Source organism: Lathyrus oleraceus, chromosome 2, assembly GCF_024323335.1.
Source record: "Lathyrus oleraceus cultivar Zhongwan6 chromosome 2, CAAS_Psat_ZW6_1.0, whole genome shotgun sequence".
NCBI lineage: Eukaryota > Viridiplantae > Streptophyta > Magnoliopsida > Fabales > Fabaceae > Lathyrus > Lathyrus oleraceus.
In genome coordinates this window covers 144,996,815-145,023,322 of record NC_066580.1, presented here as the reverse complement: position 1 = coordinate 145,023,322, position 26,508 = coordinate 144,996,815, and the positions used below count along the sequence as shown (strand labels likewise).

General features: G+C 32.1%; 2 protein-coding genes across 3 annotated transcripts in view; both read right to left on the bottom strand.

Annotated features, from left to right (window-relative positions):
* Positions 1–1,097: 1,097 nt before the first annotated feature.
* Positions 1,098–26,508, bottom strand: part of LOC127118555 (cytochrome P450 CYP736A12) — a 69,334-nt gene continuing 43,923 nt past the window's right edge. Inside the window, exons 2-3 of one of the 2 annotated variants that reach the window (XM_051048766.1) lie at positions 2,178–2,713; positions 1,098–2,078 (exon numbers count right to left, since the gene is read on the bottom strand). In XM_051048766.1, coding sequence (XP_050904723.1) covers positions 1,239–2,078; positions 2,178–2,713 — 1,376 coding nt within the window. In that variant the 3' untranslated portion in view covers positions 1,098–1,238. Of the gene's footprint in view, positions 2,079–2,177; positions 2,756–26,508 lie in introns of both variants that reach the window. The other variant, XM_051048765.1, reaches the window with a different exon arrangement.
* On the bottom strand, positions 8,687–11,218 carry LOC127120965 (tyrosine-protein phosphatase DSP3). Its single transcript, XM_051051592.1, has 5 exons — positions 11,187–11,218; positions 9,669–9,762; positions 9,199–9,256; positions 9,046–9,089; positions 8,687–8,944 (listed from the first exon to the last, which is right to left on the bottom strand). The coding sequence occupies exons 1-5, from the start codon at positions 11,216–11,218 to the stop codon at positions 8,687–8,689; spliced, it is 486 nt and encodes a 161-aa protein (XP_050907549.1).

The window sequence follows — 26,508 nt, the reverse complement described above, 5'->3', positions numbered from 1 at the left end:
TTTAGACCTCTAAAAATGATAAGAAATTAATGGAGAAACTATTTGAGGACCAGATTCAATAAAGCCACTCTTCCACTTATCGAAAACTTTCTACTTCTCCACAAGGAAAGGTTCTGATGGAACTTATTAAGAATTGGATTCCACGTAGCCTTCCTTCTTGAATTTGAACCAATAGAATTACCTAAAAATAAGAAATCTCACACAACCAAAAGGCTGCAGCTGCCTCCATAAAATCCCTATCCAATTTGATATTAAAAAGCTTGCTTTTATGTAAATTTACACAATCCTGACACAAACTCGAAACCCCTCCAAAAATCAATAATACTCTATAAGTTAAATCAAATCCCTTCACCAAGAATCAAAATGTCATCAGGAAACTAAAGAATCTTAAACTGTATGTCCTAGTTTATTCTAATTAAAAGGTTGTAGAACAAACATTTTATGATTATTGTAGATCACCAAAGAGTTTTCTCATTTTAGTAGGAGATATCTCTAATAATTGTATAGTAAAGAAAAAAAACATGAAAAAGTTCATTACATTTCAACAAAACATTACAATTCTCTTGAAAATATTGTAAAACTCTTAGAATTGAGTTTTATTTTTTTTAGAATGAAGTTTCAAAATCCTATAAACAAAATGAACATTTTTACTGACATTTCAAAATTCTCATTTTTTTAAGAATGAAGTTTCAAAATCCTCTAAACAAAGTGAACATTTTTACAGACATTTCAAAATCCTACTTTTTTTTAAGAATGAATTTTCAAGAACTATTTAGTAACGTCATAGAAAGAAGTAAGTTAGCATCTATGAACTATGGAGTTATTGAAATTAATAAGAGACATTGGTTTATTAAAATATAATGGTTATAGAACTATCTCTATATTAAAACTCAACCCATCCTACATGTTTTGGAGCCTTAAAATTTTCAATTCTAAAAAGTCGAACTTAAAATAACCCTTCAAGACAAAAACAAAACTCCTTACTTTTTTACGCAAAAAACATAATGACATATTTGGTTGAAAATAAGAACTTTTTCAATGGAAAACCTATATGTACAAAAATGAAACAAACACTTTGAGCAAAAGACAAGACAACATTTAACATATAAGTTCATTAACACATTGAGAATCATCAATATTCATTAACTTATTTTACACTGACTTCATTAATAGACCTATAATTTTCCATGGTTGTCAGTAGTAATCATGTTGAATACAAATAAAGTCTATTCTTAGACTTATTCAAGTTCGACGTCAACCAAACGATAACTTGGTATTGCGTGCAAATGTTGAGCTCTTGGTGCAGAGAGTCCAAATGTCTCCTCCATATTCAAATTAGAAGGACTCACATTATGTGGAAGTTTCCAATTAAAACAATGCACCAGTTGTGCTATAATAAATTTAGTAGTAATTAAACCCATTTGAATCCCAGAACAACCCCTACGACCAGAACCAAATGGTAGTGATTCAAACTCGTTTCCTTGATAATTCATTTTCTTATCAATGAATCTCTCTGGATAGAATTCTTCAACATTTTTGGACCAAACATTAGGATCTCTTCCTATTGCCCATGCATTTATTATAACCCGTGTCTTTTCTTTTATAAAATAACCATCTACTGTTGCGCTCTCTCTAGATTCACGAGGGATTAGTAAGGGTCCAACTGAATGAAGTCTTAAGGATTCATCAACCACCATATCTAAGTAATTAAACTTTTTCAAATCCTTCTCTTCAACCATTCTTTTATTTCCCACTTCATTTAGAATTTCATTTTGCAAGATTTTCATGATTCTTGGATGCCTGACGAGTTCAGATAAAGTCCACCCAATCGCAGCAGAAGATGTATCAATTGTTGCCATTAACAAGTCGAGTAAAATAGCCTTGATGTTAGTTCGACCAATGACATCATTTGGTTCATTCTCCTTATCAATATTTTCGTTTACAATTGAAAGAAGTATGTCTATGAAATCTTCATGACGATTTTTGTCTACATTAGTAACTTGTTCATGGTCTGATATTATCACCTCTAGTGCATCATCAATTGCTCTACTGGTTTTCTTGCATGCTTTTTTAAATCCCTAACAATGAGTTAAATAAATAAAATCAATCACAAAATGAATATTTTCAATGAACTTAACATAATTATACATGTAAATTGAGGGCAAACAGATACATACCTGAAAATCAAATGCAGCAAGCCAAGGAACAAAATCAGCTAGATTAAAAGCTCCAAGCAAATTCAATGATTCTTTAACCAACCCCTTAATGTCAAATTGCTCATGCTTACTCCTACCCAACACCATCTTATACACAATATCCTCTATAACATTCTCTACAGCCTCACTAACATTCACAACCTCACCCACTGAAGCAGCTTTCTCCAAAGATTTAACTAAAGCACCCAACTCTTGTTTTCTAATAGGAGCAAACTTCTCAACTTTGGAAGCACAAACAAGTTTCAAAGTGACAAGTTTTCTTACATTACGCCAATAAGGACCATATTCAGCAAAAGCCAACCCTTTGGAACCGTAAGACAGGATATCAGTGGCTTGAGTCTTTGGTCGGCTTGCAAAAGCTAAGTCGTGAGTTTTGAGAAATAGTTCTGCTGCTTTTGAAGATGAAATGACAACAGCTGGTACTTTACCAAGTTGTAAGGACATGATTGGACCATATTTTTTGGAGAGTGATTGAAGTTTTCGATGAGGAAGTTTTCCTAACATGTGAAGGTTTCCGATTATAGGTAGTGTTGGTGGACCTGGTGGCTTCTTGTGGTTACTGTTTTTCTGTTTTGGATTTGAGAAGATTGTGAATAAAAAGTATGTGAAAGTGATGAAAAGGAAAGCTAGTACTGTTATTGCTGAAAAAGACATGTCTCTAAGATGGAATGGTTTGTTATCTCTAACTAGTCATGTGTTTGTGGATTTATAGTTAAAACACATTCAGCACGTTCTCTTCCTATGTCATTTTTTATTTCTATCTTTTTATTTATTAAACAATATGCCATTTAAAGACAAAGCCATCACATCTCCCCATGTTGGAATCTTTTCGGAGGAATCTTTCTTACACCCTTCAATTGGACTCAACACCTTCATATATTTTTATAATATTAAAAATACTATTTTGCAAAGTTTATTCTCAATCAAAAAATATCGGCTAGGTTATACAAAAAATTAAGTATAACTTAATACCGAATTAATTAAATTATCTGAAGTGTAACAAAAGATTTATATGTTTCAAAAAATTTGATATATACTAAATATTTTTCTACATCTCTTAAAAATTTGATAGTATTATTTTTGAATGATTGTGATTATGCTGACACCTTTATAGTGTTGTGATTGCATCAACAAATTTATGTTATACGACAAAAAAAATTCACCTAACTGACTTTTTAAAATATACGAAACTTAATTAGTATATATGTGTTCTTACCGAAAATTTCTAAATTGGCTAATATTCCTTTCCACTATCAATTTTAAAATTATCGATAAAATCTAATATATGATGGCATATGTTTCTAAATTCATATAAAAATACAAAAAAGAAAATTAGATTTTATCGGACATTACTAAAATGTCGGTATAAATCTATAATTTTGGTATAGTAATTTCAAAAATTCGATAAAAAAATATATGTTTTTCACTAAAAATCTGTATCATATCAAAATTGATATAAATGTATAAATTTAATAAAAAAACAAAATTTATTTGTAAAAATTCAGTATAAACTAAAAAAATAATATATATTTGGTTTAAATGCATTTTGATCCCTATAAATTAGTAGTTTTTGATTTTATCTCTGTAAAAAAACAAATTGTCTAACTTCCTATGTTTCATTTTTTTTTTAGTCTTTAAAGTCAAAATTCATAGAAAAATCTACGGTATTCTTATGGATTTTTCTTTTAGGGACTAAAACAAACAAAAAAGTGAGATATAGGAAGTTAAAAAAAAATTATAGATCAAAATCAAAAATTCACTAATTTATCTGAACCAAAAGACTATTTAATCTCATATATATATATATATATATATATATATATATATATATATATATATATATATATATATATATATATATATATATATATATATATATATATATATATATATATATTATATATATATATATATATATATATATATATATATATATATATATATATATTACTAGGGTATTACATTATGGTTAAATTAGGGGATATGTGATGGTAGCTGTGATGGAGTCCTCTAAACGATTCCAGATATATTATATGCCTTCTTACAACTGCCCCAACGTTGGACATGTGATGGTAGAACATCACGTTCCGCACCTTCTCTTCCTAGTTCACTTTTTTCTATATCATTTGTTTTTTATATGAACAAAATGCCAAAATTATTGACAATTATTTATAGTTTTTAAAGACAAATATGGATCAAGTTGAGCTGAGGACAAAAACCTCCGGTACCTTCTCTTCCTACTTCATTTTTTTCTATATCATTTGTTTTTTATTTGAACAAAATGCCAAAATTATTCACAATTATTTATAGTTTTTAAAGACAAATCTGGATCAAGTTGAGCTGAGGACAAAAACCTCCAGTTGTCAAATTATATAATGAAATCAATAAATATTGCCACGCAAAAGAAAACTACTATATTATTTGGATAATGTTAATTTGTTTCTTAGGAACATAAGTTAAAAACTAAATACCTAACATTGTTTTAGAAATTATACACTGATTTTAATAAAAATATATAATTAATTTTTTTAATACAAATTTATTATAGTAGATTTTTTAATTTGTATCCTAATGATACAAGTTAACATTATCTATATTATTTTCCACACCCTTCGTCTGATTCAACGTGATGATGACACGTTTTTCAAAATACAATTTGTTTTGTTGCAATAATCTTTTAAAACCATCTTGAAAGTAAAAAAAAAATATGTTTTCTTATTTGTTGCAATTATCTAGCAAAAGTGAACTAACTATCTCTCATCTCTAACTTAAACTTAGGACGAAAAGGGACCAATGAAATAGAAAGTTGATGATGTGATGCATACAAGAGGTTGTTTATTAGAAATCTTTTAAATTAAGAATGTGTCACTTTGGAGATTAAGAATTATCATGATTCAAATTTATAAGTGCTAACAACTCTAGTGTGTTTAGGTTAGACATCCTATAAGTTAAGTAAAGAGGTTGAAGTTGGGAAATTGGAGGAGAGATAGTTGGTAGAAGAGAATGGTCAAGTGTCCTATTTAAATGTTAATAGATTCTTTTAATGTTTATGGGTTACGTTTATGGGTCACGAAGTAGGTTAAAAAAATCGAGGATTTCTTAATGTATTTTATAAGTTTTTTAATCACCACGTGAAAATAAAAAAAAAATTATGTTTTATATAATGTATCTCCGGACCACTACAAGAAATTTGACATGTATCAACGGCAAAAATATGTTGGTAAAGGTCCAAACGCCATTAGTAAAAGTAAAAAAATATAAACTAACGGACGTTTGCTTCCGTCAACTATAATTTGTTATATCAACGGTAATTTTACGTTCTAATATCTTATACCAACGACAACTTTTGAGTTTGGTCAAAATTTCAAGACAATAGCAACGGCTAATTACACTATTTAATTACTTTATCCATCGGGTAAATTCAGTTGGTATATACGAAATTAGCAGTTGGTATATGTCTTTTTATTTTTAGTTTTTACAAATATTTCTTTTTTAAAATTAACATTTTTTAATAATAAAATTTGTTTTATAAATATTTTTTCTATATGCATCACACAAAATTTATACCAACATCAAAGAAAATTTAAATTATATTGTCAAAATAGCAAGTCTTACATTTTGGAATTAAATCAATAACAATTAATCAGATATATATGTTATACATATTATGTCATATACTTTAGTGCAGAATAGAATAGATAATACGAAAATGTATATAAGCCTCTTAATTTAATAAATATCTAATATAATTAAAATATATATACCCACATAATAATTATTGAAATATAATAATTAAATAATATTTAAATTATAAAATATTTCAACAATCTCCCACTTTGCCTATATATTTTTAATAATTATGTCACAATTCTTTAGGCGCGTATCAGAATTCTATTTATCTTTAGATTTCAACTTTATAATCTGGTCCACCTCATACATCAATAATGGGACCATCACGGTTGTTGTCACTGATGTACAACGTGACAGAACCCCGACGACCATCATATCAATGTACTTGATGATATAGATCGATATGATGAGTGGTATGAAAATTTCATGTAATGTGATATCTGAATCATGCATATTTCCAAATGGTCCAAGTGACTTATCTATTGAGATCAAACTGAAGTTTTCAAATTCAATATTTGCACAAACAATACAGAAATGGTTATAACAATAATAACCTCATAAGCTTTATTTATGTAGACAATCTAAACATAAAGTCTGTATCGATATCAAAACAATATTATAAAACATAAAGAAGGAGTGACTCTCACTAATCTAGGACATCATTAGTGACAACAATCATATGAAACACCTTATATGGCAAGTCTTTGATTAATAACTCAGCTAGCATAAAATTTCTATCTATATGTTCTATCCATCAACAACAACAACCACCTATAAGTTTATAAACTTTATAAAACAGTTGTTGAAACATTATCTGACTGACTTATGTCACAATATAGCCTGAGTTGTCTTTCAAAATCTTTTACTATATGCAACCAAGTGACATAAATACTTATTGTCATTTCTTGAGTTAGGATGCCCATTATATAGACATCCAAAACGATAAGAGTCAAATATTCAGATGATCTCCAAATTATTCGATCTATAATATGTAAGCACAAGTTCTTCTGTTCTCTATAACAATACTTATTGTCATTTAAACAATTCAAATTTTGAATTTTCGTATCTGCCAAATGATCTCATTATATATACGTTTATTCTGGATACATATATATAAGAGAATACATAAGATTCCCAAAATCCGAAAAAGTATTAAAAAAAAAACTTAATTTTCTAAATTTTTAGATTCTTTTATTTTGGATAATGATAGAGACTCAACAGTCTCCTTTGATAATTGAGACATACCTGAGTTTATTGTATTTCATTTTATTTTCATCTTTATATATATATATATATATATATATATATATATATATATATATATCTTTTGTGATAGTCGGATGATACCTTGAGAATAATCTCTAAGTATCTAAATACCTAATACAAAAGATATGTGCCCAAGATCTTTCATCACTAAACTTTTGTTAGAGATTTATCGGTTTTACACAACAATCATATATCATTACTTACTAAATAAAATAAAAATCGACTCATTAAACTAGGAACATAAACTTACTCTTATTGGACTTATAAAACCCAATAATTTTTCATAATAGACATCTTATAATCAAACGAGACAATTACCTTATGAAATATTATGGTACCACTAATGTGACAATTCAATTAACTCATAAATAGTTTTTATTTGTTCATAAACCATAAATTTTGTATCTATTGACACAAAATTTTCTCCTGTTGCACCATATTGTATTTCTTAATGTCTCCATGAAGAAACACTAACTTGATATCCATCTTATGAAGCTCCAAATTTATAACAAGTAACAAGTGTCACAACTATCATAACAGAGTCTTTCAATCATACAGAATAAATTTTATATTTCCCGTCATTTGTTTATAACACTTGATGCTTTAGTTCTTGAGGATGTTGAGTTTGATCTTCAAGAATTAATTTCTTAATTTAATTGAGAGAAAAAACAATAATATCCGTATGAGAGTCCAAATTTGCTATATAAATAGCAACTATATGAATTAAGTTAGAACCAATTCTTTTTCACTCAATTTTCACTACGCCAAATAAGGGAAAAGAGTGCGCTTTTTTTGGCCTATAACAGCGCTTTAAAGCGCCCTCTAATCTGGCGCTGGCATAGGTGAAGACAGCGCTTTTTTTCCTGGTGAAAGCGCTCTCTAAAGTGGCTCTTTAAGCCCTTTAAGGGTCACTTTAGAGGGCGCTTTTTAAAGAAAGCGCTCTCTAAAGTGGAAACTTTTAAGGGTTTAGAGGGCGCTTTTACTGGAAAGCGCCCTCTAAAGTGGAAACTTTTAAGGGTTTAGAGGGCGCTTTTACTAGAAAGCGCCCTCTAAAGTGGAAATTTAAAGGGTTTAGAGGGCGCTTATTTTGGAAAGCGCCCTCTAAAGTGGGTGGTTATTTAAATTTTTTTTTAAAAAAAGCGCTATATTTATTTATTTATTTTAGACAACCTGTATATTGAAGCAGTACACCTAAAACTGTATAATTTGAAGCCCTTTTTCACACATTGCATTCAACAAGCCTTATATACAACAATCCATACATATACAACAATCCACTGATATATAATCGTTTAACTTCTAAAGATTCTAAATATACAACCAATTCATAACTTAAAAAGAAATAAAACTAAGTAGCAAAAGCATCTCTGAGATGTATGTTTTTTTTAGTTCTTTATTGTTAACTATGAATAAAACTAAGTAGCAAAAGCATCTTTGAGAATATGCATGTCAATAGCAGTACTCAAAAGATCTTTAAAAACCCTAAGGATATATGTTCAAAGACTCCAAAAAATTACTTTGAAGTATGAGTTCTCTTCCAAATCCAAAAATGGAGTTAATAGCCAGTGCAGCAGCTAAAACGATGTCAAACGGGGTGGCTTCTGTGTAGTCTCGCCTTGATACATCAATCTGCGCTTCTTTGAAGCACCTTGATACTGGTAGATGATGTTGTAGAGGCACTGCCTAAGATTTATGATGTCAAACATCTCTATAAATGTTAAATCCGTTGTTCTGGATTTAGCACCAGCATAGCGCTGGTACTCCTCAAACACAGAAGACAGACACCAGTTCTGCATCTTTCTGAAGCAACCAACTACACAACCTGTTCTATGCTGCATTACAGAAGAAAAATCATCATTAGAACAAACAATTAGGAATTCAAAATAGAAATTCAGAATTGAGAAGATAAACTTGCAAGTGATTAATCTTATACCTTTCCTCGTTTGCAATGAATCAAAACAGGATGATTTCTCACATCTGAAACCAGACAAAATTAAGGAATTAGATATCTAACAAACAAGAGAAACACCAACAAAGATATACAAAAAATCTGCATTTCAAAGTTGAATAAGCTTGCTTCAAATACCAAGTAAAATTTTCAAAGCCTCCATAATAGAATCACTGAGAATAGGTAAAGAAACTTCCTGCAGAAAAATACAAAGATTTATTAACTCTAAAATAAAAATAAAAAAAAGATAAAACCAAAAATGAATCACCAATCCACATAGGTCAAATTTCATGATTATTAGCAGCTAACACCAACCCATATTTATGATAAACCCCAAACCCCCTTTTTCCCCTAATTATACAATTAAACCTAAAACCCTAATCTAATAATCTGCAAAAATAACACAATCACAGAAAAAATTCAAACTTTGAGTAATACACATACATTTCATGATTTCAATGAAATTTCATTAACAAAATTCAGAATGATTCAAACAATCACAGACTTTTTAACAACAATCAAAACCCAATTCAAAACATCATACATTGAAATAACATGATTAAACACATTTGAACACATATATGATGAATACGAATATAAAAAATTACCGTTTTCCCCTCAATTCCAAATTGAAATAGACGAATATTCTGTGATTTAAGAAACTCCAAATTCTCCTCCGGATAGGGTTCAGGACACAAGTATCTGCATCAATTCGAAAAAAGTTTCACCCTAACCATATATATATATATATATATATATATATATTATATATATATTATATATATATATATATATATATATATATATATATATATATATATATATATATATATATATATATATATATATATATATATATATATATATATATATATATATATATATAACATCAATAAATCAATAAATAAAGAGTCATTTTAATCATAGTTAACAATAAAGAACTAAAAAAAATGGAACAGTTGGTGAAATTTAACCCATAATGCCTAGTCTCCATTGCTAGCATTGCAACACAATAATTATTGTTGAGAATACTCAATAAATGTATGAACCAAGAAAAATGAAACCAAAAATGAACAATAGCGAACGTCAGAAGAGAAACCAAGTAATATGAAGATTAGAAAAATACCTATGGTGTCAAAATCGAACAGCTAACAACGAATTAATAGAAGGAGGAAACGTCGTAGATCTAACAGAGGTGGAAGGAGAACGCCTTAGAAGTAGCGAAAATCGTAGCAGTGAGAACCCTAACGTGAAAAAGAACGAAAATAACAGAGAGTGAAATAACAAAATGCGCAGTATGTTATAATTTTAATGTTTGTTCTTTGACCATATCTCTTCCCAAAACTCAATGTTCATAAGAGACATTACGATATTTGTCTCAAAATATTCTTTAACTTGGGACTAAAGTTTATATTTCTCAAATTTTTCAAAAATTCTAGATTGTCACAAGTCATGACTGAATTAACTATAATAATATTTAAATTTAAAAGACAAATTGAATCCATCATTTAAAAAAAGAAGTTATCATATTAAAACAAAACTTTATTGATTCACCAAATTGTCTTTTAAATACAAATTTAAGCTTATAATGATAATCTAAAATAGTTAAAAATAACTAAAAAAATATCATCTTCACCAATTTTATCCTCTTTAAATTGATGTATCGTTAGACACCATTAAGCATTTGTTAGTTCAGATCATATTTTATTATTATTATTTATTTTTCCTTATCCTTCGAGGTATTTACCGAATGAGCATTATTTTATTTTCTCTTACTTCAACTTTTTCTTTATTTCACGCTTTATGAAATTATTCTATTAAAGAATAATTTCTAACTTTAATAGTTATAAATTTAATTATGCAAAGAGAATATCATATGCTAAATTTTTGACAAAGACACCTAATTAACGAAACTATAGTGTTTTAGCAAGATTAAATAGTTTTATAATGCACTTCTGATATCTTTTTTGCTTAATAATCTTAATAAAAAGTCATCATTCCAATGAGAATTTGTGCTTTAAAAATACCTTAGATTAAACAAAGAAAATGTAAAAAAAAATTGTGTCATCTTAAATGATATCAAAAATTAGGAAATGACATATTTTATGATCATAAGTTAGATTTACCTTAAAAGAGAATAACAAAAGGTAGCAAACATTACTCACCAAAATACCAAATTCATCATTGATATTAAGTATTTAGGCAATAAAATCAATTGTCAGTAGTATTTATTTTAAGACAATTAATATTTATAAATAATAAATTCTTACAATCGTCATATGTTTATCTTATATGCGAGTGAAATCAAATAAACACTTGAAAGATTTACACTCATACAACATCATTACTGATATGTCAATAAATTATTATATAGACATTCATTTGTACTGATAAATTAAAAGACTTAAGTAAGATACCAAACACACCATTAATTCGTAATCTTTGATTGCAAATTAACTGTAAACGGTAATCTCACGCAATGATGAAACATTAGTAATAAGGTCAGTCAGATAATGGAGGTCTTTGACATCAATCATTATCCACATAGATAAAATTAATAATTACCACATATTTACCATCACAAGTATGCAATTATTTAGCTAAACTATGTGTTCCTTTTGGTCGATCATAATAGTTTGCATGAACAATTCCACACTACCTCTTTTATAATTCTGATTGAATTAAATTTACACAATAAAGGTTACTTTTGCAACATGTTGATTCAATCAACTCAATCAAAATTACTAGACATTTTAATAAATTCAATGGAAAGAGTCTTAAATTTACAAGGCACTACCCACAAATGTAGGACCTGTTTACTTAGGTTGCCGTTTGATAATAATATTTTTTTCTTGAAAGTCCTTTGTGTGAGAACAAATTTAGAATAAAACATAATTTTTATGAATTTATACAAAATTGCATGATAACAAAAATTATTGTATAAAACTTAATAACAATAAACTCAAATAACATAATCATGCTAAATGTCTAACTTCAAATCAGATAAAGATTAAATATTTATATATCCAAAATAAATGTCAAACAAATTCACATATACACCAAATAATTATTTAACTAAATTATTTTAGAATCAACAAAACCAATTCTAAAATCCGAATTATCCAAAATTTAAAGTATCAAATCTTTAGTTTTAACTTATAATTTTGAGAGACATTCAAAATATTCCAAAAAAAACCATAAATAATATATAATAACTAAATATATATTAAACAAATCAGTATTTGTCTTATCTCTCAAAATTATAATTCATCTGCAAATTTTATGTGAATCAAATTGAAAGATAAAACAATAATTAAAAATCAAATAAAATGATTTGATAATAAAACTTTAAAAAAAAAATTAAGAATCAAGAATCAAATCACCAAAATAATATTTTAATACAATATTTACCTTTCCCAAAAAATTGACATAAATATATATTTCTAAATATATACTCTCTAGCCACAAATAAAGCGTTGAAAATCAAAATCTTTAATAAAAAAATATTTTTATGGTTCTCAATCATCAATCATAATAACCATATATTTGATTCCAAATATATTTAGCATAATATACATTAAATAACATATCTCTTAGAGGAAACCAAAATTTTCATAAATACATTTTTTCCAAATAAAAACATAAAGATATTATTTTGAATCAAAATTTTATCATATAAATTGCAAGTCAAATTCAAAACTTTATTTGATGAAAACAAATTATATTTGAAAAAAATCTAAAATTTGTGATATATATCACAATAAAATATTTAATTTCAAATATAAAAAAATTATTTCTAATAAAAACCTTGATCAAGTCACCAACAATGCCGCTTCAATTCACATGTTGTTGCTACCTCCTTGCACGACCTCCTTGTCTCAAGGCTTTCACTCGGATGAATTAATCTCAAGCACAAACTTTTTGAACCCAATATTTGTCAACACGATCCATCGTTTCACGCTACTCCCATGTCGACACACCTAGTCTCAAGGCTTTCACTCGATCGGATCTGAATTGCACAATCTTGTTCAAAACCTTCAAACCCTAAAGATCTTGAAGAAAAACCCCATATTGGTTTTCTTATTTGAATCCCTCAAAGATCGTAACCCAATATTCTCGGTACAACAAACTTAATTGGACGTTATTAATCCTAATCTATATGGCACCCAATCAAAAAATGATTATGTATAGTTTGATTGTGTGTATGCATAGATTGGATTGAAGATGATGAGATACTTTGAAATCCTGGATTCATGTATGTTTTATTGACTCTAGAAACCTTACTAGAGAATGATGCATGTGTGAAGTATATATATGCATGGGTGAATGAGAGCAAAAAGGAATGCAATTAACTTTGAGAAAATATGAAAATATGCACAAAATAAATCATCGTATAGGTCGGCCTGTTGAAGTCATGTGTCAACCTGTATGAGGCATAGGTCGACTTGTATGAGGCATAGGTTGACCTGTTGAATGTCATGTATCGACCTATCAATGTCATGTGCCTCCTATATGTCGACATGTGGAGTCATCACACGAAACAGTAGCTATAGGCTTTAATACTGCATTATACATACCAACCTGTAGCATATATGTGTCGTCCTAAAGTTTTAAAAAGTCATATATAAGTCGACCTGTAGTCGTATGTGTCGATATATAATGAATATTTTTCACTTAAAACCAAGTTTCTCATGTTCAACACAATGTTTTGATGCACAAATATTCTCCAGACCATTTTCAACAATGATGACATGCTTCATAATGCAAGAATGCTAAAATGCACGGCTAGACTCAGATGATACCGTCCAATGCACATAAACGCTATTTCCTAATTTTGACATCATTCAAAACATATAACGGAAGAGTGCACACACATGAACTTTTTCGGAGATGCATTTCCGGAACTAGTCTGTATTCAATTTCCAGCTCTGTTTTCAGCAGTGTCGCTTATATGATGTTATGTTGTAATTATTTTCATTAGATATGGTGCACCCCGATGTTTTTCCAAAATAAGTTGTTTCTCCGGATGTCCAAGGTGTTGTCATGAAGGCGGTAGATATTGGGAAGCAATTGAAAAATGAGCAAGAGTTTGAATCTCTTGATCAAATGCTTCAATGGATTTGTATGGAGGCCGCTAAACTTAGATTTGGTGTGGTCATCGAAAGGTTCGATAATGGTTTGGATAGAAGATTCGCTTTGTGACAATGACATGCGAAAGAAACGGGAAATATAGAACTCCTCTCCGGAATTTTAAAAGAGAATACACTGGTTCAAGAAAATATGAGTGTTTGTTCAAGGTTTGTGGGTACATGTTGGAAAATAAAAACTAGAGATTTAATGTGATATATGGTTTGCATAACCATGATTTGTGTGAAAAATTAGTCGGTCATCCTAGTGTATGTCAGCTCATGCCGGAAGAGAAGGAATGTGTTACTGACATGATATTGAATCTGGTTCAACCGAAAAATATACTCGCAACATTGAAAAGGACCCCCCCCCCCCCCCCGAAAATATATCAAATATCAAGCAAGTGTATAAAAACATAAAGATATTATTTTGAATCAAAATTTTATCATATAAATTGTGTAAGACCCCAATTTTGACCCTAAGATCCCTCATGCAATTTCATCATATGCATTAGCATTGGGATCATACCTTGGCATCCTCCTTACCCCTCTCTCATTGGTTTTATTTTGGGAGAGATCACCAAGCACCATGTGATTGTATCATACTTGTATATTATCATTTTACTAACCAAAATACCAAAAATATGCCTTTGTATTTGCCTAACTCTTTTTATAGGTAGGGCATGATCCTCATTGATCTATCAAGTCCATATCAAGGGTTTTAAACCCTCATGACTAAAAGCACAACCATGGATTGATCCACAAAGTTTCTAAGCATAATATATGAGTCCCAATGATCATTGCATGTCATATTGAGCAAGTATTCTTCAAGAGTTTGGAAGTGATTTGCCTTGGAAACCCTAGTTTGACTAGGTATCTTGAGTAACTTCTCCAACAAGCTATCTCACCAATTGATCAAATTTCTCAAGGGACACTTCAAAATTAATCATCTTATGCATATATGATCTACCATGAGCGTAAAAAGTCAAGAGAATTGAAGGTTAGCAAGTTGGTTGATGGTGGTTGGCCAGATGAATTCATCTGATCAAAACTGGGTCTCCCTAGACCCTATATCCTACAATTTTCACCATATGAAAATCATTCCAAGAGAAACGTTACTCTAAATGACATTACAAACAACGTTTATGTTGAGACCTAGAGCTAGTTTTGCTTGAAAATTCATTTTCTATGTTGAAACATTATAGGTCATTTTTTCTAAACCCTAATTTGAAAGTCAACTTCCCAAGGCCATAACTTGCTCAATTTTTATGATATGAAAGATTTATAAGTTTCACAATCAAATTCAAGATGTCTACTTCAACTTTGATGTTTGGAATGAAATCTAATTCAACTTTTATGAGCATGTGATATGGGGATACATTATAGATCATTTTTTACCTATGCCATTGAACAAGTGATTTTCCTCAACTTAAAAAATGATTAACTCTACCATTCTAAATCCAAATTACATAAAATTGGTGAAGACTTTGAAGGTCTTTGAAATAGCTACAACTTTGATGAATATACTTTTCTCATTTGAAGCTCACATAAAAAGTTAAGCAAGGTGGAATATTGAGATATATGGCTTGACACTTAGAAACAATTTCAACATGTTGAAATTTCCAAACTTCCACCTCAAAATTCACCATGATCCACGTTCCAAATGAAAAAGTGTCCAACATCAAAGTTGTTCCCCTTGATCTAAGCTTTCCAAAGAACCCAAGTTCATGCATTTTGGATAAGGATTGTTAGGGCTGCGCATGGCTTTAACAGGTCTGCATGATTGGAAGAAATCAAATGCCAAAAATTACATTGCACATTGCCTTGACATCCAAGCCTCATTTGAACTTCAGAATGATTATACATGGATCAAATTGGATTGCTTCATGGGCGTGTACACACCCATGCAAGCTTGTGCATGAAATATCCATATTTAGCAATTTTTCAAGTGTGCAAATATCAGTCCCAATTGCTATAAATACAGGCCCTTGGAGCTCAATTCAAACACACCTTGCGCGCCATTTTTCCCCCCAATTGAAACCCTCACAATTCAAAGGAAAACCTGAGAATTTTCAACTTGAAAATTGAGTTTGAATCTCACTATTTGGAGATTCAGAAACTCCAGGATCCAAATCTTTGTACCACTGCCAAACCTCTCCTGCAAGCTTCTCAAGTGTGATCAGATCAAGGTTGAAGCAAGCAAGATCCATTTCTGCACAACATTGAAGATAAATTTCAGAAAACTTCTTCTCTTCGATTCTCACTCAATTCTCATCAATTGTCTTGGATCTTTGGTTGTCTGAAGTCCTACCAATGTAGGCAAGAAGATTGAGTTGCTTTGAGGTCAAATCGAAGCAACTCAGTTGACACACCTCAAAATTCAACTCTTCATATCTTTCTATATATTTGGAGTTAGTTGAAATTGATGTCAGATTCGTGCTCTACGCTATTTTTTCTTTCAGATCATGTCCTCCTTTTTTATTTTGATGATGGTGATGAGTGAACTAGTCTGGTGGACCTCGCCTGAGAAGGTGACCGGAGGTCCAGCGTCGGTGGTGTGCTGGATAGGTTCTGAGCCATTGATCTTGTTTGAATTGTTTTAATCTTAGGCGTTGGTTTTGAATACCACGCGTGTGACGCGCTGACTAGGTTCCATCAAGGAACGCGGGTTTGTGTCCACTTGATCTGCCACCTCAATTAATGAGGGAGATCAAGTGGCTCGCGTTTTTTTGATTTTTTGATTTTTGTTTTAATTCATTTGATTTTTATTAATTCATATTAATCTTAATATTGATCCCAAAAAATATGAGAGTTTCACCAAAAAAATTTAAATAAATTCCTCTTTCATATTTTGAATTAAAATTCTTTTTTGGATCATTATTAATATTTTTCATGATTTAATTGATTTTGTGATTATTTTTAATTGTTTAAAAATACTTTTAAGTCTTTAAAAATTATGAATTTTTTTCTCCAAGGTCCTTTGACCTTGTTTGACCTATGATAAATCTCATGGTCATTTCTTTGGTGTTTTGATGAGGTTTTAGGAATTTGACAAACCATATTTAATTTAATGCATTATTTTTAGTATTTTTAAATTGAATAAATGTCAAATAATTGTGTTGATCTCTTGTGATGGTTTGTATAAGTTTGACTTGTATTGTTGGGCCTTGGTCAAGGTTGATTTGACTTTTCTAGGTTAATATCATTGGATTTAGGGGATTGATGGAATGTACATTCCATCTCCCAAAATGAATGAATGATATTAACTTGGTAAAAGTCCTCCTTTGACCAATTTGAGTTTTGATCCATTCCCCTCACTCTTCATCTAATTCCCCTTCTTTATGCATCCATTTCATTTGGCCTATGATATCTTAAAGTCCTAAAGCTAGTTGATTGAAAAATCAACATGAGTATGGATGAGATTAGGCCACCTCTTTTGCATATTCTTTTTGTGTGTGGTATGTTTCATGAGCAGTCTAGTTAGTGAGATTGTAAGTATCCCCTCTTTCATGGTATTGTGTGAAAACTTGGCCTTTTTTCCTTCCTTTGGAAGATGTCTTGGCTCAAGGATCCATGCTTGTGATAAGTGGGTTGAGTGTTCTCCAAAGAATGACTTAAAAGCAAAAGCAAAACAATACTAACTTCTAACTTATTAACAACTAACATTTAATTTCAAGTCCTTTATTTTAATGCACTTTAATTTTTTAAGTTCTATTCATTTGCCATTATTCATACCATTCTAATTGTTTATGTTAATGCCATTTTCACTTTGTCCATTTGGACCATATTTTCACATTGTTTGTGGCTTGATTCTAATATCCAAGGGAATTTTGGGTTTCTATAAGACATTCTTGTCTATTGGATGGCTACCCATCGGTCATATCTTTTCAACTCTTAACTTTTAAATTTGTGCTTAGGATTAGTCTCTTCATCTCCTCCCCACTTCTTTAATTTCAAAATCTCTCCCTCCTTTTAAAAATTCTTATTTGCTTGAACTAGTTTTATTCTAAACTTTGACCACTTTGCAAACTAGAAACTTTGGCCTTATGCCATTGCATTTTCAAACTTCTTTTCTTAATCAAACTTGTAAATGAACTTAATTATACTTGACCTAAACTTTCAAAAAAGCCAAAAAGAACTAACTCATTCAAACCATTTTTAGGCCTTTGTGCCTTTTAAACTTAATTTTTGTTAAAAACAATGCATCCACTTTGAAATTTGTATCACGAACTACGAGGCTTTGATCCCTCATTTTTATGTTGGTACGTAGGCACAAGTCCGAAGGTCTTGTCAAACACAAAAATATAATTAACGAATTCTTTTCTCATCCCCCCATTCTATTTGTTTGTAAACATCACTTTGTAAAAAATACATACGCACACAAAAAAGGGCTCCCTAGGAGTACCTAAGACACTTTGGGTGCTAACACCTTCCCTCTGTGTAACCAACCCCCTTACCTGTAATCTCTAGCATTTTATTACTTTTGATTTGAAAACTTCTTACTTTTGGGTTTTGTTCGTACTTTTCCCTTTTCCCTTGGAAACAATAAAAGCGCGGCGACGACTCTTGTTATTTGATGTCTAGCTTAACCATGACTTGATGATCATGAATTTACCGCTACAAATTGCAAGTCAAATTCAAAACTTTATTTGATGAAAATAAATTATATTTGAATCAAATCTAAAATTTATGATATATATCACAATAAAATATTTAATTTCAAATAAAAAAAATTATTTCTAATTAAAAACTTGATCAAAGTTTGATCAAGTCACCAACGATGCCGCTTCAATTCACATGTTATTACTACTTCCTTGCATGACCTCCTTATCTCAAGGCTTTCACCCGGATGAATTAATCCCAAGTGCACACTTGTTGAACCCAATATTTGTCAATACGATCCACCGTTTCACGCTACTCCCTTGTCGACACTCCTAGTCTCAAGGCTTTCACTCGATCGGATCTGAATTGCATAATCTTGTTCAAAACCTTCAAACCCTAAAGATCTTGAAGAAAAACCCCATATTGGTTTTCTTATTTGAATCCCTCAAAGATTGCAACCCAATAATCTCAGTACAACAAACTTAATTGGACGTTATTAATCCTAATCTATATGGCACCCAATCAAAAAATGATTATGTATAGTTTGATTGTGTGTATGCATAGATTGGATTAAAGATGATGAGATACTTTGAAATCCTGGATTCATGTATGTTTTATTGACTCTAGAAACCTTACTAGAGAATGATGCATGTGTGAAGTATATATATGCATGGGTGAAAGAGAGCAAAAAGGAATGCAATTAACTTTGAGAAAATATGAAAATATGCACACAAAAATCATCGTATAGGTCGGCCTGTTGAAGTCATGGGTCGACCTGTATGAGGCATAGGTCGACTTGTACGAGGCATAGGTCGACCTGTTGAATGTCATGTATCGACCTATCAATGTCATGTGCCTCCTATGTGTCGACATGTGGAGTCATCACACGAAACAGTAGCTATAGGCTTTAATGTTGCATTATACATGCCAACCTGTAGCATATATGTATCGACCTGAAGTTTTAAAAAGTCATCTATAGGTCGACCTGTAGTGGTATGTGTCGATATATAATGAATATTTTTCACTTAAAACCAAGTTTCTCATGTTCAACACAATATTTTGATGCACAAATATTCTCCACACCATTTTCAACAATGATGACATGCTTCCTAATGCAAGAATGCTAAAATGCACGGCTAGACTCAGATGATACCGTCCAATGTACATAAACACTATTTCCTAATTTTGACATCATTCAAAATATATCTAAATGGAAGATTGCACTCACATGAACTTTTTCGGAGATGCATTTCCGGAACTAGTCTGTATTCAATTTCCAACTCTGTTTATAGCAGTGTTGCTTATATGATGTTATGCTGTAATTATTTTCATTAGATATGGTGCACCCCAATGGTTTTCCAAAACAAGTTGTTCTCCGGATGTCCAAGGTGTTGTCGTGAAGGCGGTAGATGTTGGGAAGCAATTGAAAAATGAGCAAGAGTTTGAATCTCGTGATCAAATGCTTCAATGGATTTTTATGGAGGCCGCTAAACATAGGTTTGGTGTGGTTATCGGAAGGTCCTATAATGGTTCGGATAAAGGATGCACTTTGTGACAATGACATGCGAAAGAACGGGAAATATAGAACTCCTCTCCGGAATTTTAAAAGAGAATACACTAGTTCAATAAAATATGAGTGTTCGTTTAAGGTGTGTGGTTACAGGTTGGAAAATGAAACTAGAGATTTAATGTGATATGTGGTTTGCATACTCATGATTTGTGTAAAAAATTTAGTCGGCCATCCTAGTGTGTGTCAGCTCATGCCGGAAGAGAAGGAATGTGTTACTGACATGATATTGAATCTGGTTTAACCGAAAAATATACTTGCAACATTGAAATGGAAACCCCCCGAAAATATATCAAATATAAAGCAAGTGTATAATATTTTCACTACGCCAAAAACTGGAATAGACAGCGCACCTTAGAGGGCGCTTTATTACAAAAGCGTCCTCTAAAGTGAAGCGAAAAATAAGGAGCAATAGACAGCGCACTTTAGAGAGCGCTTTTGTAATAAAGCGTCCTCTAAGGTGAAGCGAAAAAATAAGGAGGAGATAGAGGGACAACAATACATGGCGCTTTTTAGAAAGCGCCCTCTAAGGTTACCCTTAGAGGGCGCTTTTAATAAAGCGCTGTTATAAGTCCATGTGCATTTCCAGCTTATAGAGCGCTTCTGGAAAGCCTTAGAGAGCGTTTTCATAAGCGCCCTCTTAGGCCCCCTTTAGAGGGCGCTTTGTTTCCACAAGCGCCCTCTAAGGTGAAACGAAAAAATAAAGAGGAGATAGAGGGACAACAATACATGGCGCTTTATAGAAAGCGCCCTCTAAGGTTACCCTTAGAGGGCGCTTTTAATAAAGCGCTGTTATAAGTCCACGTGCATTTCCAGCTTATAAAGCGCTTCTGGAAAGCCTTAGAGAGCGCTTTCATAAGCGCCCTCTTAGGCCCCCTTTAGAGGGCGCTTTTTTTCCACAAGCGCCCTCTAATGTCCCCTTTAGTAAACATTAAAATTATAACATACTGCGCGTTTTGTTATTTCACTATCTGTTATTAGCGTTCTTTTTCACGTTAGGGTTCTGAGGCGTTTTCCTTCCACCTCTGTTAGATCTACATGCGCGTTTCCTCCTTCTACCAATCAAAGGTACACGCTTTTCCCAATTACTGTTTTATGTTATTGCTTTGTTTTAGCTTTGCCCAATTTCTGTTTTACCTTATTACTGCGCGTTTCCTCCTTCTACGTTTGTTTCGACCATGATAGCGGATGCACTAGGAAATTGACGGTTGGTTTTTAGTGACCATGATTAAGGATGCAATGGGTTATACGACCTATGAAACATCTGATTTTGTGTCAACACCAGTATCATTAGAAACCTAGGTCCGAATGTGTTTGAACTCTTCTGAAATTGTTTTTTATTTATTCTAATTAGTAATGGATAATACATGGATGTCTTCCAATCGATTGTCGAGAGAGTACGAGAATGGGGTATCAGAATTCGTTAAGTTTGCCGTTGCGCACGCCGAAGACCCCAGTAGAATGATATGTCCTTGCTTGGGTTGTTGTTATGGGAAACGGGTTGACGCAGTTCAGTTGACATCGCATCTAATGAGGCATGGAATTGATCGAAGTTATACATGTTGGAATTTGCATGGTGAGAAAAGTAACGAGAATGTTGAACCGGGGGATAGTACGACCTATGCCTCAAACTATAGTGGCGCAGATACATACGATTGTGATCGAGTTGAAGAGATTGCAGAAGCACTTGAAGGAGATCTTAAGGATTGTCCCGAAATGTTTGAGAGGTTGGTAAGTGATGCAGAGAAACCTTTGTATGATGGTTGCACTAAATTCACAAGATTGTCTGCGGTATTAAAGTTGTACAACTTAAAGGCGGGCAATGGGTGGTCGGATAAAAGTTTCACAGAGTTATTAGTCCTTTTGAAAGATATGCTTCCTGAGGATAATGTTCTTCCCAATCGAACATATGAGACCAAAAAGATGTTGTGCTCTATTGGCATGAGCTATGATAAGATACATGCATGTCCAAACGATTGCGTTTTGTTTCGAAATGAGTATGCATCGTTAAATGAGTGTCCTAAATGCGGTGTCTCGCGATATAAGAACAAGTTGTCTCCAGCAAAGGTCTTGTGGTATTTTCCTGTTATTCCGAGATTTAGACGCATGTTTCGTAGTGAAACCGATTCAAGACACTTGACCTGGCATGCAGATGAAAGAATTATAGATGGAAAGTATCGACATCCGGCAGATTCACCACAGTGGTTGAAAATTGATAATGATTATCCTGAATTTGGAGAAGAATCAAGAAACCTTCGCTTGGCATTATCTACTAATGGAATGAACCCACACGGTATCCAGAGTATCTCACACAGTACATGGCCTGTGATTATTATGATTTATAACCTACCTCCATGGCTATGTATGAAGCGTAAGTACATGATGTTGTCTATGTTGATTTCTGGACCTAAACAACCAGGGAATGACATAGACGTGTACTTGAAGCCCTTAATCGAAGATTTAAAGATTTTGTGGGAGACCGGTGTGGTGGTTTATGATGGATATAGGAAAGAAAGTTTCAACTTGAGGGCGATGTTGTTTGGCACAATTAATGATTTTCCAGCATACGGAAATCTATCAGGGTATAGCATAAAAGGTCAATGTGCGTGTCCTGTTTGTGAAGATAAAACAGATTGGAAGCGCTTGGAGTTTGGTCAGAAGAATGTCTTTCTCGGTCATCGGAGATTCTTAAATTCAAATCATCACTACCGTGGATGGAGAAAGGCGTTCAATGGAGAGACAGAACAAGGCAGAGCTCCACCTATATTGACGGGTGATCAAATTTTTGAAAAGGTGAAAGATTTGGATACTCAGTTTGGCAAGCCTTTTGCCCACACACTTGTCAAAAGTGGGTGGAAGAAGAGGTCAGTTTTTTTTGAATTGTCGTATTGGTGTTATCGAGCGCATTTGGGTGTTTGATTATGAGAAGTTTCAGATTCCTATATTTGGTTGCAAGTGGGTTGAAAATAATAACGGCATTCGAATGGATAAGTCAGGATTTTTGCAAGTGGATCTTAATAGGGTGGGATACAAAGATGAGTCTTTTATTCTAGCCTCTCAAGCTAGACAAGTGTTCTATGTCAATGATCTGAAAAGTACAAAATGGTCTATAGTTCTTTTTTCCAACAAAGTAATTGATGAAAACACTGGAGATTAAGGTGATATTGATGTTGAGATTGAATCGTTTACCAGAAATGATCAAGATGAGAATATTATATCAAATGATTCATATATTAGAAATGATCATAATGAGGGTATTTGGATCAATCCAACCGTCCGTGTTGTTAAGAGACATGTAGAACATATTCCAACCAAGCAAAGAAAGAGAACTTAGTGAAAAAGGTACAGGTCAAATGATTTTAATTGTTTTCTTTATTACAGGTAAAATGACTTTTATGATTTTAATTGTTTTTACATTTGTCATCTGATTTTAATTGTTTTCTTTTTTACAGGTAAAATGATGATGCTGGATATTTGTTTAGATGGAGATGCTCTATTGTCGTCAAGCCTCACTCGCGTAGATGATGATGCTGGATATTTGAAAGTATCCCTCTACGACAATGGAACATGTCCATCTAAACATATATCAATTCTATCTTCAAAAGATAAGGGTTCAATGTTGGCAAGTTACATTGGTTTCCTTGTTCGACAACATATTCCGATTACATGTGATAATTGGAGAAGTCCGAACTTGAAGGTTGGCAAAGAAAAAATATGGTCAGAGATACAGGTACTTACCATATATTGTTATATGTTTTTTGTTGCATCAACTTTGCAGCACTGTATTGTAGGCAGAATTTAGGACTTCTCAAAGTTGATTTCTTGTTACTTTGTCGTTCATAAAATACACCACTAAATTCTCTGCGTTTAATTTTTAATTTTTTTTCATCAGGCTTTTGTCTCAATAGAGGATGGGTATCTACCTAAAGTTACTTTTGTAGTGGTCCAAAAGAGACATCACACCCGTCTCTTTCCTGTCAACCCCAAAGAGACCGATAGAAGTGGAAATATTATGCCAGGTTTTTTCAATATATTTCTCAACGCAGCTGGTATATATTATCATTTGAATTTATCACTTTTTGCTGATTTTGTTGTTCTAAATTGTCCAAGGAACCGTGGTAGACACCAGCATTTGTCACCCTAGGGAATTTGATTTTTACCTTAACAGCCATGCAGGAATTCAGGTAATATTAGCTATGTCATTTAACTTTATGCCATTGTTTACTATTTGTTGCTCAATCGCCTTTTGACAGTTTTGTGTTATTTGCATTTAGACGTGTTCTTTTTGCAGGGGACTACTTATGCTGCCATCTGTTGTTTTGGTTGAGCCTTATTTTGTATGGATGTGCGATAGAACTACTAGACAGCTTTTGGATATACAGAACATGTTTGCCACCATGGGTGGATGGGCGTTTTTGTTTAGTATTGGTTAGAACTACTAGACAGCTTTTGGATACAGTGGTCACTGGGTGTTGGTTGCTATGTTTTATTCTCTTAATTGTAGTACTTTGAGAATATGTTGTTGTATATTGTTGATCAAAGAATCATATATTAATGTTGTATATATGGAGGATTAATGTTGTATATAAATGGATTCATGTTGTATATATCAATGGATTAATGGTGTATAACATTGGATTAAAGGATGAAATCAATATGAATTTTACACTTTTGCAGCATGCGAACAGGTTACCAATTAAATATATATCCACTGTTTTTCAAAAAAATTTTTTTAAAATAAATAACACTTTAGAGGGCGCTTTGTCCAGAAAGAGCCCTCTAAACACTTTACATTGACAAATTTAGAGGGCGCTTTTTCCTGAAAGCGCCCTCTAAACACTTTACATTGACAACTTTAGAGGGCGCTTTTTCCTGAAAGCGCCCTCTAAACACTTTACATTGACAACTTTAGAGGGCGCTTTTTCCTGAAAGCGCCCTCTAAACACTTTACATTGACAACTTTAGAGGGTGCTTTTTCCTGAAAGCGCCCTCTAAACACTTTACATTGACAACTTTAGAGGGCGCTTCTCCAGAAAGCGCCCTCTAAGGTGTCCCTTTATGGACCACTCCAGAGGGCGCTTTTGTCTTAAAGCGCACTATAATGTGGCCACTTTAGACAGCGCTTTCTCCAGGAAAACAAAGCGCTGTCTTTACCTATGCCAGCGCCAGATTAGAGGGTGCTTAAAAGCGCTGTTATAGGCCAAAATAAGCGCCCTCTTTTCCCTTATTTGGCGTAGTGTTGGTACCTAACTAACAAAGCGTTTAGGGGGGATAGAACTGAAATGCAACAACTCTTGAAAATGTTGGATGATAACATTTATGTGTCTAGGTACCGAATGTGAGAGGATGGAGTTACTGTTACACACCTTGGAAATACAACAACTAACAGAGTTGAGTCTGCCCGTGCTACTTTGAAAAATTGGTTGAGAAATTGTAAGGGAAATTTGTGTATAGATTGGGACTCAGTGAACCACATGACTCAAAACCATCATAATGAGATACATAAATCATTTGGTTGGAGCATCACAATCTTGGAACACAGATTTAAAGACAACACTCTTGTTCCTTGCCTTAGCAGACCGGCTCCGAGGACAAAATGGACGTGTTTCTCTGAAATGGGTCACCTAATAGCATGTGTGTATGATCGAGTGTGTATTGATCTGACACGATACATTTTTTTGAAACTTTTTTCCACTGTGTACCGCCCCATCTCAAAATTTAAATGATCGTATTATGTGTATTGGGTGGCTCTCAAAATTAAGTCATTTTGTTCAAGTTTACTTGAAACCGGGATGCCATATACCACTTACATCACCGAAATGGATGACTCACTCAACAACAAAAGTTGAGACTTGACTGGATCATTTTATAGAAATGATGCAAGAGTTCGAGAAATTAAGTAACATTGAAAGATAATAAAATGGATAAAAGTCCAAGGGGGTACCACCCATAGATTTAGTCGGCGACCAATATTTTGATTCTTTTTAATTTCTTGTGTAGCCGAAGAAATAAGTGTATCTAATCGTGTCTCAATATAAATGAAGTGCAATATATTCAAAAATTGTTCGTATTGTGTCTTAATGCATTTTATATATTCCCCATAACAACAATTGTTCTTTTACAAAAAAAAATAGGTTCTGTTTTGAAACTGGT

Coding starts and splice junctions, on each gene's coding strand:
- LOC127120965 (XM_051051592.1), bottom strand. CDS start 11,218: ATGTTTGCTACCTTTTGTTATTCTCTTTTAAG. Junction 9,763..11,186: donor TTTTGTTATTCTCTTTTAAG/GTAAATCTAACT, acceptor GAATTGATGCAG/ATACTTGTGTCCTGAACCCT. Junction 8,945..9,045: donor TTCATTGCAAACGAGGAAAG/GTATAAGATTAA, acceptor TCTGTAATGCAG/CATAGAACAGGTTGTGTAGT.